The sequence below is a fragment of the Pieris brassicae genome, chromosome 8 (genome assembly GCF_905147105.1).
Source record: "Pieris brassicae chromosome 8, ilPieBrab1.1, whole genome shotgun sequence".
Taxonomy (NCBI): Eukaryota; Metazoa; Arthropoda; class Insecta; order Lepidoptera; family Pieridae; genus Pieris; species Pieris brassicae.
This window is the reverse complement of record NC_059672.1, coordinates 12,023,398-12,038,834: the sequence shown is the minus strand read 5'-3', so window position 1 is coordinate 12,038,834 and position 15,437 is coordinate 12,023,398. Positions and strand designations below refer to the sequence as shown.

The 15,437-nt window shown below is 34.1% G+C and overlaps 1 protein-coding gene across 2 annotated transcripts in view; it reads left to right on the top strand.

Moving 5' to 3' along the window:
- Positions 1 to 6,255: 6,255 nt before the first annotated feature.
- Positions 6,256 to 15,437, top strand: part of LOC123712929 (synaptic vesicle membrane protein VAT-1 homolog-like) — a 31,008-nt gene continuing 21,826 nt past the window's right edge. For both annotated transcript variants that reach the window (XM_045666316.1, XM_045666317.1), the window contains exon 1: positions 6,256 to 6,608. In XM_045666316.1, the coding sequence (XP_045522272.1) occupies positions 6,358 to 6,608 (251 nt within the window). In that variant the 5' untranslated portion in view covers positions 6,256 to 6,357. The remainder of the gene's footprint in view (positions 6,609 to 15,437) is intronic.

Here is a 15,437-nt window from a genome sequence, read left to right as displayed (position 1 = left end):
GATTATCTTTTTATCTACCTCCTGCGAATTCGATTGTTAACTAACTAACTAACGATAAATAAACACTTTTTATGGTACACTTCAAAGACTGATTAAACGTATAATAGACTAGATTTTTTTATTATTATTTTGCACTGCCCTGAAACTTAGCTGATTTACTAATTATGTAGTTTATTGTACAAGAACAAAACAGCACAGGTACTCAAGTAATTAAAAGTTAGAAAATTCCACGTGTTTTCTGTATCCTGGGAACTGCTAATGGTGACCTAATTAATTTGTAGGCATTCTCGACCCACTTAAGCGTTAAAAGCGCAAATAGAAATGAGTTTTTACCTACAATGTGCCTCTGTGGAGAAAGAAAATTATAAATACATACGTCGTCCGATTTTGTCGTGTTTTTGCAATTATTTTTCTCAAGAAATAGTTTTATTTATGTTAAAAGAATTCACATACAGGATAGTCGTTCGTAGTGTTCATGAGTGACTTTGTTTTATTTAAAATTGGTTTAGATTGTTATTTTCTATTGGTTTGTTGTTTTTATAGCTTTTGATTTATTTAATTTTCTTATACCAGTCTTCAGAAATTTTCTGTTTTACACGCCTTTAATGTCCTACGTTTATCACACATCTATAGCTTATCTTTTACATTACTATTAAAGGCCACTTTAATCTTGAACAGAAACTTGACACTATCAATTTTACGCCCTATTGTTTTAGATTTTTGTTTTGTTTTATGTTTATATAATTGGCTGCAACATCAATGTAAATAATTTAGTGATTTAATGGCTATGTTCATTAAAAAGTATAAAATATTCGTATAAGATTACTTTAATACTTCGGGGCAGACTCGTCAGTGATCTATTATCATTTTATAGACAACTAGGAGATCAGTTTTCTTGCCTACTTCTTACAATTATTTCGTCGTGAATCTAATCCAGGATGGATTCAACTTTACTGAAGTATCCAATATACTATAATCTTAAATAATTAAAAAGTTCCATGACAAAAGTCATTTTATTTCAATCTTTCACTGAGCAATATTTATATCTAAAATATATGGACTTCCAAATCAAATATATAGATTTTACGTATGTCCTATCATTTGATGTATAGATATGTTCTAGACAAGTCTGCGCAGCACTAAGTGCACGCATTAAGAACTATTATCTGGGATAAGGGTTCATAAAGAGTGTAAATAAGCGTTCTGCGCATTAGTGGTACTTACATATGTTTAGAATTCAATCTATAGACATTCTGAATGATTTAGAAAATTATTTAAATATTATCTACTATATATTAATATTTATAATATTAAATGATGCCCAAATTTCGTGATGACTCATATGCTCTCTGTACTGAATAATCTATTTTACTAATTAAAAATTATAATTAAAGGTATAATTATTATATAAGGGCATAGAGAGGATTAATGTGTAGCAAAAGGTTTTCTGTGGATTTTGTATAGGTGGCTTAGTCTGGCCATCTATTGTACCTACAATATTTTGCGATATTAAAATGGAGTGTTGTGATGAAGAGGACCGAACCGCTGTGATTGCATTACACAAAGTAGGTATGGAGACAAATGCAATTTTAAAAACTACGCTTGGTATTAGTAAAATGTTTGCGTACCGTGCTATTAATAATAAACGAGACCTCCTGTGTTTGTAACAGAAAAAGATCTGGCCGTCTACGTAGAGTTCGTACGAAAAAGGTGGTCAAAGCAGTAAGAGAAATAATTCCAAGAAATCCTGTCCGAGCAAAAGATTTTATCTCGGGAGATGAAGATAGCACCTAGAACCATGTCGCGTATTTTAAAAGATGACTTGAGACTTGTAGCCTATAAGAGACGTACTAGTGATTTCTTAACTGATACTACTACTGAAGCGGTACGGAAGGGTACAGAAAAAAATTGTGAAATTTTTGAAAGGTTTTTTTACATTTTAACAAACAAAATGAACGTATTTATGCACAAAGCTCTAAGGAAGCTTCGCAATTAGTCGACAGAGTGCAACGTGGGCGCTATCGGACTTCAGTGATGGTTTGGTGGGGATGGGGATTAGCTATGAAGGAGTGACGGAGACATACTTTTATAAAAAAAGGTATAAAAACATCGGCACAGTTGTATCAAGTCAGTCTCAAGTAAGTCTCCTTTGTCTTGGGTGGAAACGAACGTTTTGGAATTCATCTGAAGACTGGCCGTCGTCTAGTCCCGATTTGCTGGATTATGATTTATGGTCAGTTTTAGAGACTACGGCTTGCTCTAAACGCCATGCTAATTAGGAGTCCCTAACACAATCCGTACGATTGGCAGTGAAGAATTTTCCCATGGAAAGAGTGAGTGCTTCTTTTGATATCTGTCCTCAACGTTCAAAGGACTGTTTTGCATCCAATGGATACCACATCGAATAAGCTTTTTATATTTTAAATTGGTTTATATTTATGTATTAAACTAATACACTGTACAATTAATAAATGTAATTTTCAACAGATTTTTTTCTTTGTTTCAGTATTTATGGCTATTACTAGGTATAATAAATAGTAGGTATTATAATATTTTATGTTGAAATTTGCCAATTGGCTGTAAATAAATGAATAAAATTTGAATTAAGGACAGTAAATTCATTTGCATAAAGTATACAATAAACTACAAAACCAACATTTAATAAATAAATTTAAATTCCCTTCGGGTGATTTAAATAAGTATACAGTTTTACTTCAACACGTCTTTAAGTCAATTTCAAGTAAATTTATAATTGATTTTATAAAGAAATTGTTTATATATATATATATGTAAATGTATATGTATATGTATGATTCACAAAGAAACCACGATTGTTGAAAAGCCCTCAAAATGTTGAATATGTTAATCATGAAATAATTTTACGTTTATATCCGTCACGGAAGCTTTATTCAATTGTTTATATAGTACATACGTAAACAAAGACAATTGTAATGGGTAGACTAGTACCCTAATTTCCTTAAAATAATAATGATTCTTTCAAATAACAGTTCATAGTTTCAATTAAGGCGATATGCTGAATCTAGCTCACAAAACAACTACTGAGCGAGGGTTATATGTTGTTAGTCAAGAGCAGTGGATTTCCCAGGCGATCAATAGCAATCTGGGTCTACGACGGGACTAGGTTTTTTATTATTGATTTTGCCACGTCTCGATGTGAGCTTTAAACACTCTTAGGAAACGAACCCTATGTTTGAATTTAAGATAAATCTGCAGAGTAGAAGCTAAGGGTGTTTTGAACAATACGGATACATAAAAAATCTGTATATATATTTCATAAGGTATCTACTCTTACAACAACATTGTCCTGTTCTATAAAAAATACTTTATATCGACCAAGCTAGCCTTAATACAAAAATATATAATATGTATATGAATAACGATGCTACAGAGAATACGAGAATATACATTACGTCGGAAAGTAATTATTTATTTTGTTATGAATTATGTTTATTGTAAACTAATTGAATTGTTTTTTACATATAAAAATAAAATTATTTTTTTTACATATAATTCCAAACTAATTGTGCTAAACAGATTTTGTTTAAATACAAATTTGTTAGTGCTCGTGTAAGACTGATTTTTCTTTAATTAACATTAAAAAAGGTTAAGAAGTCAGCGTCTAGATTAAGAACTCTTCGTGTCACAACACATATATCATATATGTTATGTGGCGTGTTGTTATACCATTGTTCAAAGAACTGTTTAATTGTAAACATTCTATTTATTTATTTTTTAAATCAAGGCAACGGATCATATGTGAAGATCGGGCTGTAGCCCTACTAGATTATTATTATTATTCTGAAAATCTTCTCTCTTTCTATCAAACTGTGTTTACACTATAATAGAAGGAGATACGTTAGTTACGTAACATAGATATGATTAGATAGATTTATTATTTAATATAAAAAAAAATCTATAAGACCTACATAGAAAAGCCTTTATCGGAAGATGTAATTTCACTCCGACTAATCGAATTCACTCACTAATTTATTTAGAGTACGCCATCATGACTTTTTTCCGTCGACTTAATAAGCATAAAGCCTCTGTGAATTCGCTTTTAGCGGGGAAAACATACGCTTTTTCTGGTAACAATTAAAAGGTTTTCGCGTGTGAGAACTTATTATAAGTTTATTGTATTTATTACAAGTTTAGAAGTATTATGTTGAATTTGATATTACTGACTAAATGTTTCATTTGTACCTCATAACAACAAGAGTTAACAGTTAGTTACAGAAAAATACTATTACCACTCAATATCACATTCGGTTTCTTGGAGGTCAATTTCTCGAATCCAAATATGATAAGTATTTTCCCGTACCTTTATATAGAGGTCATTTAAGAGTGAAACTATACTCACTGAAGGTTCTTTGCACACTGTACTGATCATATACGCTCTAATTGTTGGTCCGTAAGAAGTACTGATTCCAGGAAGGAGATTAAAAAACTCACGACAGTATAAGCCCTGAATTAATTAGGACAAGAGCAAGATCCCAAGATGTTGCATCAAGGCATATTCTTTAACTGTTTAGTTCCAACATTCGTTAAGTCGTGTCTTGTCGGATTATCAGTCAATTACCACTTAATCCTCGTAAAGGGTAGAGGACTATTGATTTTCAAGACATATGTAATCTTTTACAAGTACTTATGTAACCTAACCTATCGTGGCTATAAGTAAATTGAACTATGAATTACATGAATAATTCTATTTTATTTAAGTCTTTTCAAATTAAAGGTTTGTAACAGATTTGAATTATGGGTTTCAAAGGTTAGAAATGTTTTATTTGATAGTTTCAGAAGAAATTTCTTCTACGCAATCAGAGACAGGCAAAAGATGGTGTTGCCAATGAAAATAATAATTTTTTTTTAAACAACAATGCATTAATTACAAATGAAAATTATGTCATAGTAGTTTTTGGTACAAAAAAGAAATATCTATAACTCTAACCTCGGTTAGTTAATAAACGCTTTTGGTAATCATGTCGAAGGTCTTCAGTTTAGATTGCCGACGAAGCAATTGTTTCAAGGTAGAAAATATAGGAGGCGTGTCACTATTGAAACAAGATCTAAGAAAAGAGTGTACAAATTCTCAAAAGGTCGGCAACGCATTTGAGAGCCCTCCGGCAGTGTCCTGTGGTTATTGGCGGCGGTATCACTTAACATCAGATGAGCCTCCTCGTTTGTCCCCCGTTATTTAAAAAAAACAAAATCTATTTATTACTACACTGGTAATTTGAAGATTGTAGTTCTACATTACCGAAATGATATGATTAATAAATCTGTTTCTCTATCAATTAACTAAAAAATTGAAGAAATATAGAGAGCCCGTATAGACTTAGGTGACGAATGAAGACAAATTGGCTTAAGTAACGAAAGAGAAATGAGGGGCAGACGAATGCTCAATCGAATGAAACTAATCTCGTAATGGCTACTGCTGTGATTGATAATAAATTGTATGAGATACGCTTGTACAATCCAGTGAATAGGCTCCTATTAGCCTATAAGTTTTTCTTTGTTATATTTTTTGGGCTTATTTCCTACTTATTCTTAATAAAGGGTGTTTGGAAAGTAAAAACGCTTTTAATTAAGGCCACGTTTATACTTAAACCACTATCCCATCGTACAAACAATGCTGCATGTTATCGACGAGGGAAGGTCATGCGGCAATGCACAACAAATGCATCATCGTGTTTAATCAAGCGCATTACGTCTTGTAAATAGGAAATTCGGTAAAAATAACAATCGCCCCAGCTCGCCATTGCAAGACCTGTTGTTTTATTCAACAAGTCGCAACTATGTCAGAAATTGGAATAAGCTCGATCGCTCCTCTGAAATTAATCATACGTTTTGGGTCTAGGTTTCATGACTAGGCCGTTAACATAACAAATCATATTGTTAAAATATCGTATCAAATTCTATATTCACGTACTTAGACCATCGAGCCTTTTGCCAAGTCACGTTCGGGTTGAATTACTCAGTTTGTTGAGTTTCAGGGCTAGGGTTTTCGGCTATGGTTTTTATGTTGGCCACGGTGTAATAAAGTTAATCCAGGTCCTGTGTAGTGCATTAGAGAGGGGCGAGAGAGGCGCGGGGTTCGCAGGCGGCCACCTGTTCGGCGAGCGCCCGTCGCCCCCACGGCCCTGCGCCCGCCGCTGCCTCTGCCGCCCCCCGCCGCCCCCCACCGTGCCCGACACCCTCGATGCGCGCGCTTCGCCCTTCCCTCCAGTCATTCGTTTCGCGACGCGTTGTCTCGCCGGCTGGCTTCCGCTTCATTCGCCCGGGCTCATTCGTACCGCGTACGCTCCCTGTAGCACTCGATAGCACATTTTAACTACAGTCATGACAGAAAGCACGGACACACCCGCGGCCGCAGCGGCAGAGAAGACCCCAACTGAGAATGGAACCACTGAAACGCCACCAGAAGAAACGCCAGAAAAGGCCACAGAAGAAAAAGAAAAGGAGACCCCTCCGCCGAAGGAGATGCGCGCCGTGGTCTTAACTGGCTTCGGTGGTCTTAAAACTGTCAAAATTCTTAAGAAGCCAGAACCCACACCGGCCGAAGGCGAAGTTGTCATTCGTGTAAAAGCTTGGTAAGTATTTTTTAATTCAATTACAAATTTCTCGAAATACGCAATGTATACGGTCTAATCTACATTGACGTTTTCTCCTCGTTAATTTTAATTTGAAATTGTTTTCCGTTCTAAATTAAATTAATTAAATTAAATTTCACCACGATAATTAAATTGGCGCTCGATATTTCGTGCGTTAGCCGCACGGTATATTCTGTAAAACAAGTCCCGCTTCATGCCGGCATGCAGCTTCATTAACATCTGCCGAGTGCCGAGGCGTGTTTCAAAGCTAATGTGCCCGATTGAAAATTCTGCACACACTTGCATCGACTTCGTTCGCTAGTCGCCGCCGGGTGACGCGCCCTAAGCGGATTTACACTCTAACGACCATAGGCAATAGCATAATCTACGATTTAATATTTTCATTGTTGTTCATAGCTTATAGAATTCAATCCAAGAATCTTATTTGCTTACAATATATAAAATACGCCCATATACGGAGTATGATTTAAAATATAAGAACATAAAAATGGAAGTCAATAGGTAGTTGAAACGCGCCGACATTGTTCTTTGTTCGTTTTTATCGTTTCAGTACAGATAATGCATCGTGCCGATTGCGGACCGGCTACTTACGACGACTCATGACTTATCTTCCACTTTTCTTGTTAATGTTAACTGCTTTCAAGCTTAACAAAGCGGCCACTTAACTGTGAAAGATGGCTTCTTTACGACTGTTGGTTTTAATAAAATTAACGAGTATTGTTCACATGTGGGGTTTGTTTCGTTTTGTTGATAGATTTGATGAGTTCTGTTGTAGCGTTGATGTCTATGAGTAGAGCGTAATGGCGCGTTTCCTGTACATAATGTTAGCCGGGTGTATTGGATGGGATTGTTGAAGGTAGCAGGGGCTGGACGTGCGTAGGTGTGAACGAGGTGAGAGGCAGGCGCAGGCACATCCCCGCCGGGCTAAATATAGCTCGCTTATCGACGACTTACTATGTAAATGACCTCACAACTCTCGGTACATCTGCCGCAAAAAAAAATATCTCCTGGAACCAGCACTAACCGTTTGAACCTTAGGGCTTAGTAAAAATCATTAGAATGGAATCCGACATAACTTTAACGTAATCAGTTTCAAAGTAATGGGCTTTATCTAGTAATGGAATTTATTATCAATTCCATATCATATGAAATCGCTTTTTAAAGAAACTTTTCACATTTAATTCTTTATTTTAATCAAATACTGAAAAACAATGATTTACGGTAAACTTATCAGTTGATAGAGAAAAATATTTTAAAACGTAGATAGGGTTAAAATTCAGTTATTGCATCGGTTTTTTTTAAACAGGCATTTTGTCTTTAGACACGTTTGATTAGTAAAAATTTACAAAAAGTGTTTTAAATTAGCCTAGTTCTACAAATTGCAGGAAATAATTAAATTTGTTGGTTTAAACAAAATTGATATGAATTAACATACAAAATTTCATTTCAATATTCGTTTAATATTCAAGTATAAAACGGAATTTAACATCAATAGTTTCCAGTAGTGTAACTTAATAAATCCGACATAAAATTCAGAACAAAACAGCTTAACACACATTGCTATAAAATTAATTACTTACTTATAACGTAGGTTGAAGACCGCCTGTATCTCGTCATATTTCACGATGGGATTGGACTAAATAACACCATTATATTCAATTAGGTCAAGTCAGTGTCAGAAATACGAGTTCCGAGAACAATTGACGTGCTCACGCCCTTGTATGAGTGGCTTTCTCTTAATACCTAATTATATAAATCTATCTTTTTTGTGATATAAAAAATTTAGATTAATCAATATTAAATTGTACTTTGTAACTCCAAGGTAAATGTTTTATTACTCGAAATTAGATTTTATTGCGAATACTTCAAGCTCGGAGAATAATTAACCGTCGCCTCAACATTGTCTTCTAGTAATTTGTTTTGGGGTTTTTAAATTAGGCGTGACAGACATTGTTAATTATCTGTAATTTCCTTTCCTGTATTGCGGCTTATATACCCCACATGGACTATGCATGAAGTGCAGCATTGTGCATTTTAATGGGCGTCGAAGCCACATAAGATGGGAGAGATGAATTTGTTTATTACCGTCTTCCTTATTGAGAACGTCTGCGCGAGATAGCTCTCTTCCTATGAGTCACTGGAAAGTAATGTCCACAGCGAAGATGGGCGATCAAGTTCGTCCACTATGAACTACACGATTAAGTGTAGGTGGAGACACTGAGATCTATGATTGATTATCGATTGCTCATGCTTCAGAGTTATAACTATAAGAATTCTGTAAAAATTGAACTGCTGCTGTTTAAGCTAAAATTATTAATTTACTTTTGCACATAGTATTGTCTTTTATTAACATGCTTAATTTAAACTAATATACTTTTGCACATAGTAGTGTCTTTTATTACCATAACTTTTATACATTTAAAGCAAACACTTTTTTAACGAATTGAAGCTATCTATTATTATAAACTTATAATTATTTTCAACTCCGGGGAAATATAACTTTCTGCTGTGATACTTTTTTACATTCAACACCTTTTGTCTTCAGTCACCGTGACCACGCACGCTGTAATGCACGCGAAATGTCGGAAAATTTTAAAATTATGTAAAATAATTATAAGGTTATAATAATGCATGGCTTCAATCCGTTAAAAAAGTGTTTTCTTTAATATAGTTTTATTAACAACAGTTTCATTGATTAATGTAACGGCTTCATCGGGTCAATTTACATACATAATTCCCCTGCATAGGATGTGACAGAAATTTATTTGTGCCCCTATCAATAATAAAGTCTATAAATTAATTGTGTATTTCGTGTAATTATTTATAATTTTGTTCACATTGATAGATGTAGAATTTTAAGTATCGATTCAAAGTCTTTCTCACCTTGTGTTGAGAAACGAAGAAGAATAACTTAACGACGAATTATTGTTTTTATATAATGACAAGTATATCATTGTGTGTGCAGTGTGTCACTTAAATATTCTTGCAACCGAGGGGTTTGATGAGTCAGCACTAAACATTGACTCACTAAATGCAAAACGATAACAATTGTTAACTAATAATACCTTACTCATATAATCTACTGATATATGGGGGATGACTGTCATTAAAATGGATTGGGGTTGTGTTTCGAAGAATTGTATTAATGTGTAGTTGTTACTACGACTCGTTATGAATCAGGTAGAGTACACTAGACGGGGTCTGTCTGGGTTTGGCCCTGTGCCATCTGAAATAAAATTCGCGCACAGATGCTGCCGACGCGAGCTTAACAGTCCCCGGGCACATTGTTCGCAAAGTCAACGAACTTACGAAAACCTCCTCGCATATTGTGTCCTTAATAATCGAAGTTCTCTGCTCTATATGGTATGAAACATGTCGCATATTCTTAATCTTTTTTCTCCAAAATGCGCATCACGAGAGAAATCTGCGCGCTCTTATTTCTCGGAACTTTTGTATTTCGTTTGTTCTCATGGTACAAATATCGGTATGGGTCTCAATTGTTTTAACGTTTTATTTAATCAAGCACATATTGATTGCTGCGTAAATTGAATTGGAAAATCCCGTGACTCGATGTTCGCATGAAAAAGGGGTGTGGTTGCGTTGCGCCGGGGTGTTAGTCGGTGGTGCGGCGATGAGGTGGGGTCGAAAGTGCTTCGGTGATGTCTGGCGGGGGTGAGGAAGGTTGGGGAAGGAGGAAAGGGGGGTGAGTGTTGCTGGCAGATCAATACCGCGCGTCCCCTACCGCCTCGCGCCCGACCAACTACGCAGGCCTAATGTCTTTCGACGCTGCCTGTTCTTTATAGCGCCCATCACCTACACTTCTCGTATAAAAGAACATGTTATATTTCGAGTCTCGAGGAATTGTCTGAGCTCTAATCCTCGGGCCAGACGTTAAATCTTTATTCACATTATAGATACAATAGATTCTGACATTGCGTGCTTCTTTGGGTTTGTTCGAATTCGTAATGCACCTGTTGAATAGAAACTCATGGATTCAAAATGGAATATTGTTATGTTTAACGAACATTTATATGTTTGAGTTTTGGGCAACAAAAACAGACCGAAATCCGTGAACCGGATTTGGGGTAGCCTCCAAACATTTGAACACGTGTTGCGAACAGGGGATAGTTAAAAAAAAATACCCACATGTACAACAATATTATAACAGACTGTGAAAGCATGAGGAAGTGCCTGACACCTTTCCGGGATATGAACAAAGTTCTATACGAAGCGTGTTTTGAATAAAATATGCTGACGGTAATCCGGTGACAACTTTTTAATCTCGAGAAACGATTCACCGTTGCTAAATAATAATTTTGAAAGCCAATTACTACGCATTTCAAATTAACAAATACTATTTTAAAATGGCGTTTTATTATAACAAATATATATGATTTTTTTTTATAAACATGGACGAAATCGTAAACGAGCTTTGAGCCGAGCTTGTTGCCCGGAACTTTTTGCAAGCAGTACGATTCTTACATTATTCGATTCATGGTAAATCATAAAATTGAAAGTCTTTTTTATAGAACTTTGTTCCATAATGTTTTCAGAAATAACATCGGAAAATGCAATCTGCTACCAGATTCACTTAGCACAATACATTTATTTTAAGCACCGTTAAAAGGTCATTAAACGTTTGTAGTACCTAATAATTCTTGTCTAGAGATGATTTTTCGCTAATGTGCCGTAAGACATTTATGACATAGGCCTATAAAATATGTTTTATAGACAGCCGCGAATCAGACGGGAAATAACTTCTAATGAACTATCCACCTATATGTTTTTGTTACGTTTAGATTGAAGAATGGTTCTAAATAGTATTAGCGATTATATTTAAACCCACTTTACATAATCATTAAGGTCCGAGCATCTTTCATATTAAGGTGAGAGTCAGTTTGATAAATCAAACCTATTCCCAAGAAATGTATAACCATCATTAATGAAAGTTAAGAATATACTATCCATAGTATGAGGTAGAATACGGGTCTATGCGTGGTCATTTTTCAGTAATATGTCAAGGGAGAGCCGATTTAAATATGGATTTGGATGAATAACTAAGCTTACTCCAATATGACACCTACCACCCCCATTACCTTTCTAATTAAATTATTTTAGTATAATTATTTGGTTTGAATGTGACCCCATAGAACACATTAGCCAACCGCTTCATCATGTTTACTAAGTAGATTATGAATTTTCATAAATTCATTCATTCATAATCTACAAAATAATCTTTTTAAATAAGTGTATAATTAACCTGTAAAATATTATAGGTCTATTGAGTTATAATAAAACCGTAGGGTGTGATATCGGAATTTTCGGCACGTGCTCATTCAAAATAGGGTCATGAAGGGTAAAATTGTTGGCGCAATACTCATTGCGTGAGTCCGAATTTATTATAATTAATTGCTTAACTTTTATAACTTTTTCGGCGACTGTGTTTGTTTGCATATAAATTTCCTATTATTTTTATTACACTAATCACAATTCTTTATGTTTATATTAATCCTGTAATCTAACAAAATTCACGCTTAGGAGTTCCTGTTGTCACAAAAAACACATAAAGATCTTTTAATTTCAAAACCCCTTAAAATAATGACAGGACAGTTAACTAAACGAAATTGGGCAAACCGAATGTGTAAGGCCCACGTGCTTGATCGCCAAACACATTTTCTCGCCATTAAATAAATGAATAAGTAGTAGAATGTATGTAATTAAGAAATTGTAATTCAAAATCGTTGGCAGCCAATTTTTACAAGCACACGGTTGAGAGATATATTTTCAGTAGAAAGTATAATATGATTTCTGTTTTCAACATCTCTCTACACTTTATTAAAATCTCTAACCATACTACTTTCGTACCAATATTACAAATCCTTTGCGTAATTTTTGTACACTGAATAAAACAGTTTAAACTCTTATTAGCATCTTTCATCTGAAACTGGTTTGACGATGTGCTCGAATACCGAAGCTACCGGTCCTTTTTAGGAATTAAAAATTAATATTGCGGCCGGATCATGTTACTTTCTTCAAGGATTTAATCCCTCCAACAGTGAACGTTGGTTTAAGTATCTACTATTTTTATATAATTTCGTTATCAATGTTCGTCCTACAAAACTTCTTATCAGCAATACAAATACATAGCAATACAACGTATTACCTTAGAGGTATATAAATTTTATTAAGAAGTCAAATATAGTAGATACCTAGTCCAAAAGAGTGGAAGTGGAGTACAAAATAAAACAGAATCCGCATTATAAACCCCTAAAAACATTGTAAAAATATACGTATATTTTTACACGTTCCTAGATAGTCTGGACACGTGCGTCCTAGTCATGAATTCCATTTTTTTCGGTTTACCCTTATAATGGACTAGAGTCCATTAGAATTGGTTACCAAGGAGTACGTGCTGAACGTTCTTTGTCTACTGGATATTGTTAATTCGAAAAATGTTTCGTAATATTGTTACTAAACTCACTGATCTTGGCCTCAGGTTTCTGAAGCTGTTTTAATCATTCATCTTTTAAGGCAGGGCATCAGCCTAGGCTTTATAGGTGACTAGCCAAATAATATCTAGAAACATTTAAATGATTATTTAAGCGATTTTAAGTAAGAAAAATTCGGGAAAAAAGGTCAATTTTATTACAATTTGTGTTACAACTGCTGATACAGTTGATGGGCACCCTATCGATCCATACCCTAATGATCCTCGTTCCCCAAAATAAGGGTATGGAATGGTCATATTATGATTTCTGTTTATAACTTTGTAGCCAATGCGTTGTTATTTTTTCCGCCCGCATGTTACGAAATGAGGGGTCCCTTCATTGAACGTTTTGAATAGATTCGTGTGTCACTCATGTTATAAAAGTATTTTTTTGTTGACTTGGGATCTGTTGCGTTTGTATTTCTGTTCGATCATACTTGAGATTATTTAGAAGCTGTTAGAGATTCAAAGAAAGTTTATTACTCAATAAAAAAACAAGGGTATCAATTACAGCAAATAAAATAGACAATAATGACTTCTGTTTGACTAGCTAGTGTGACCAGCGTTTCTGTAATGTTTATAAATTTCTTGAAGAATAACCATAACTAATCTAATTAGTAGAATTAGTAGACAAACTTCGGCTACTACATTTAATCCTAATATGACTGCCATATGTCATATTCAATAGGTTTTTAAAATCACTACACCATTTCATCTTTTAGACTTCTAAATAACGCAAAACGTCGAAATAAAGCATTAAATAGACAGTGTTTACGTTTTCATCTTTGCTTAAACAAAAGTAGGTTATAAAATCGGTTTTAAATTATTGGTTCATGTTTATAAACTGTAATTATTTGTAGAGGCAAGAGTTTTGAGCGTATTCGGCCTTTTTAAATATTTATACATTTGATCCCGAGTTATGCACTAACAGGCAAGCTTATCAGATTACCCGAGCATTAGTTGTTACTTACGCATACAACTTAAATTACACGCCTAGCGATTTCTGTCCGTTGACCACATCTTGGATTTCGTTATCTTTTGTTCTGAGAAGATCGATAGATTTGGAATGCAAGATAACATTATTTGAAACAAGTGATAAGTATTGTGTTAGTTTATTTGTATTATGGCGCATTAAACATTATCGGATAAAAATAAACAAAACGCATGATTGGTTAATGATAAAGTTTTCTATTGTTCGACATCTTTTTATTCCGTAATAAACAAATATTAAACAATATAAATATTTTTATTCCGCATTTTCAAAAAAGTGGAAATGGGCCTTACACATTGCCCGCGTTTGTCATGACAGATGGGTCAAAAAGACTTGGAATGTCCCAGTAGGAAGGAAACAGGCCGACCGCGACAAACCTGGGACAATTAAATAAAGGAGATAGCGGGGAAAATTTTGAAAATAATAGCGAACATGAGATACAAATGGAAAAGTTTGGAGGAGGTCTTCACTCCGTCGGAGGTCGTGTAATAATAATTAATACAATAATAAGATAAACTTTTTGTTATCCTTATTATAGTACTCGAATATAGGATATTTTTTTAGTTATAAAAAGTAATTTATAACTGTAAAATGTCTATTTACGAGTTATATAATCCTATACATGAAGATGTTTCCTACAATTTTTGATTAAGTTAAAATATTTTTTTGATATTTTAGGTAAATTATTGTTTCATATGAGAAAAGGCCTTTAGAAATTTGTCCTTTTTACTTTGTAATAATAATTTCATGTATTGCGTACACGTCTCGCATTAGTATTCCCAACACATGACGCAGGAAGTTTGGCTAATTTGATATATTCGTCACAAAATTGCCACCTTGTCGAAAACAAAGTAATGTTCGCGAAAATCGTTAAGCATACAAATTAGTTACAAATCCTCATTGCATATATATTACAAATTATATCACCAATATATTTAAACCAAAATATATTCGATTTTAGATTATAGATAAAATAGAGATTGATGCAGCTTTATCTATCATTTTTAGATTTTGGCACAAATATCATGATTTATTGATTAATTATAGCTGTATACCACAGCCATACATGACTTCGTATAATTTTATTATATGACTTTGTTACAAATCCCATCTGCCTTTACAGTAGAGCAATAAACATATTGTTATAAAACAGGACAAAGCTTAGAACCCTGAGACAGGTCATCGCTTTTTATATGCGTATAAGGGACAATTTTTCATTTTATCCCGCTTACGAAGAGTTTTAGAATCTAATTTGAGTTTCGGTAAAACCTTGATACTTCTTTAAACTTTTGTGTTTCATAATAATATTAAGTAACGTGAAAAGGCTTCT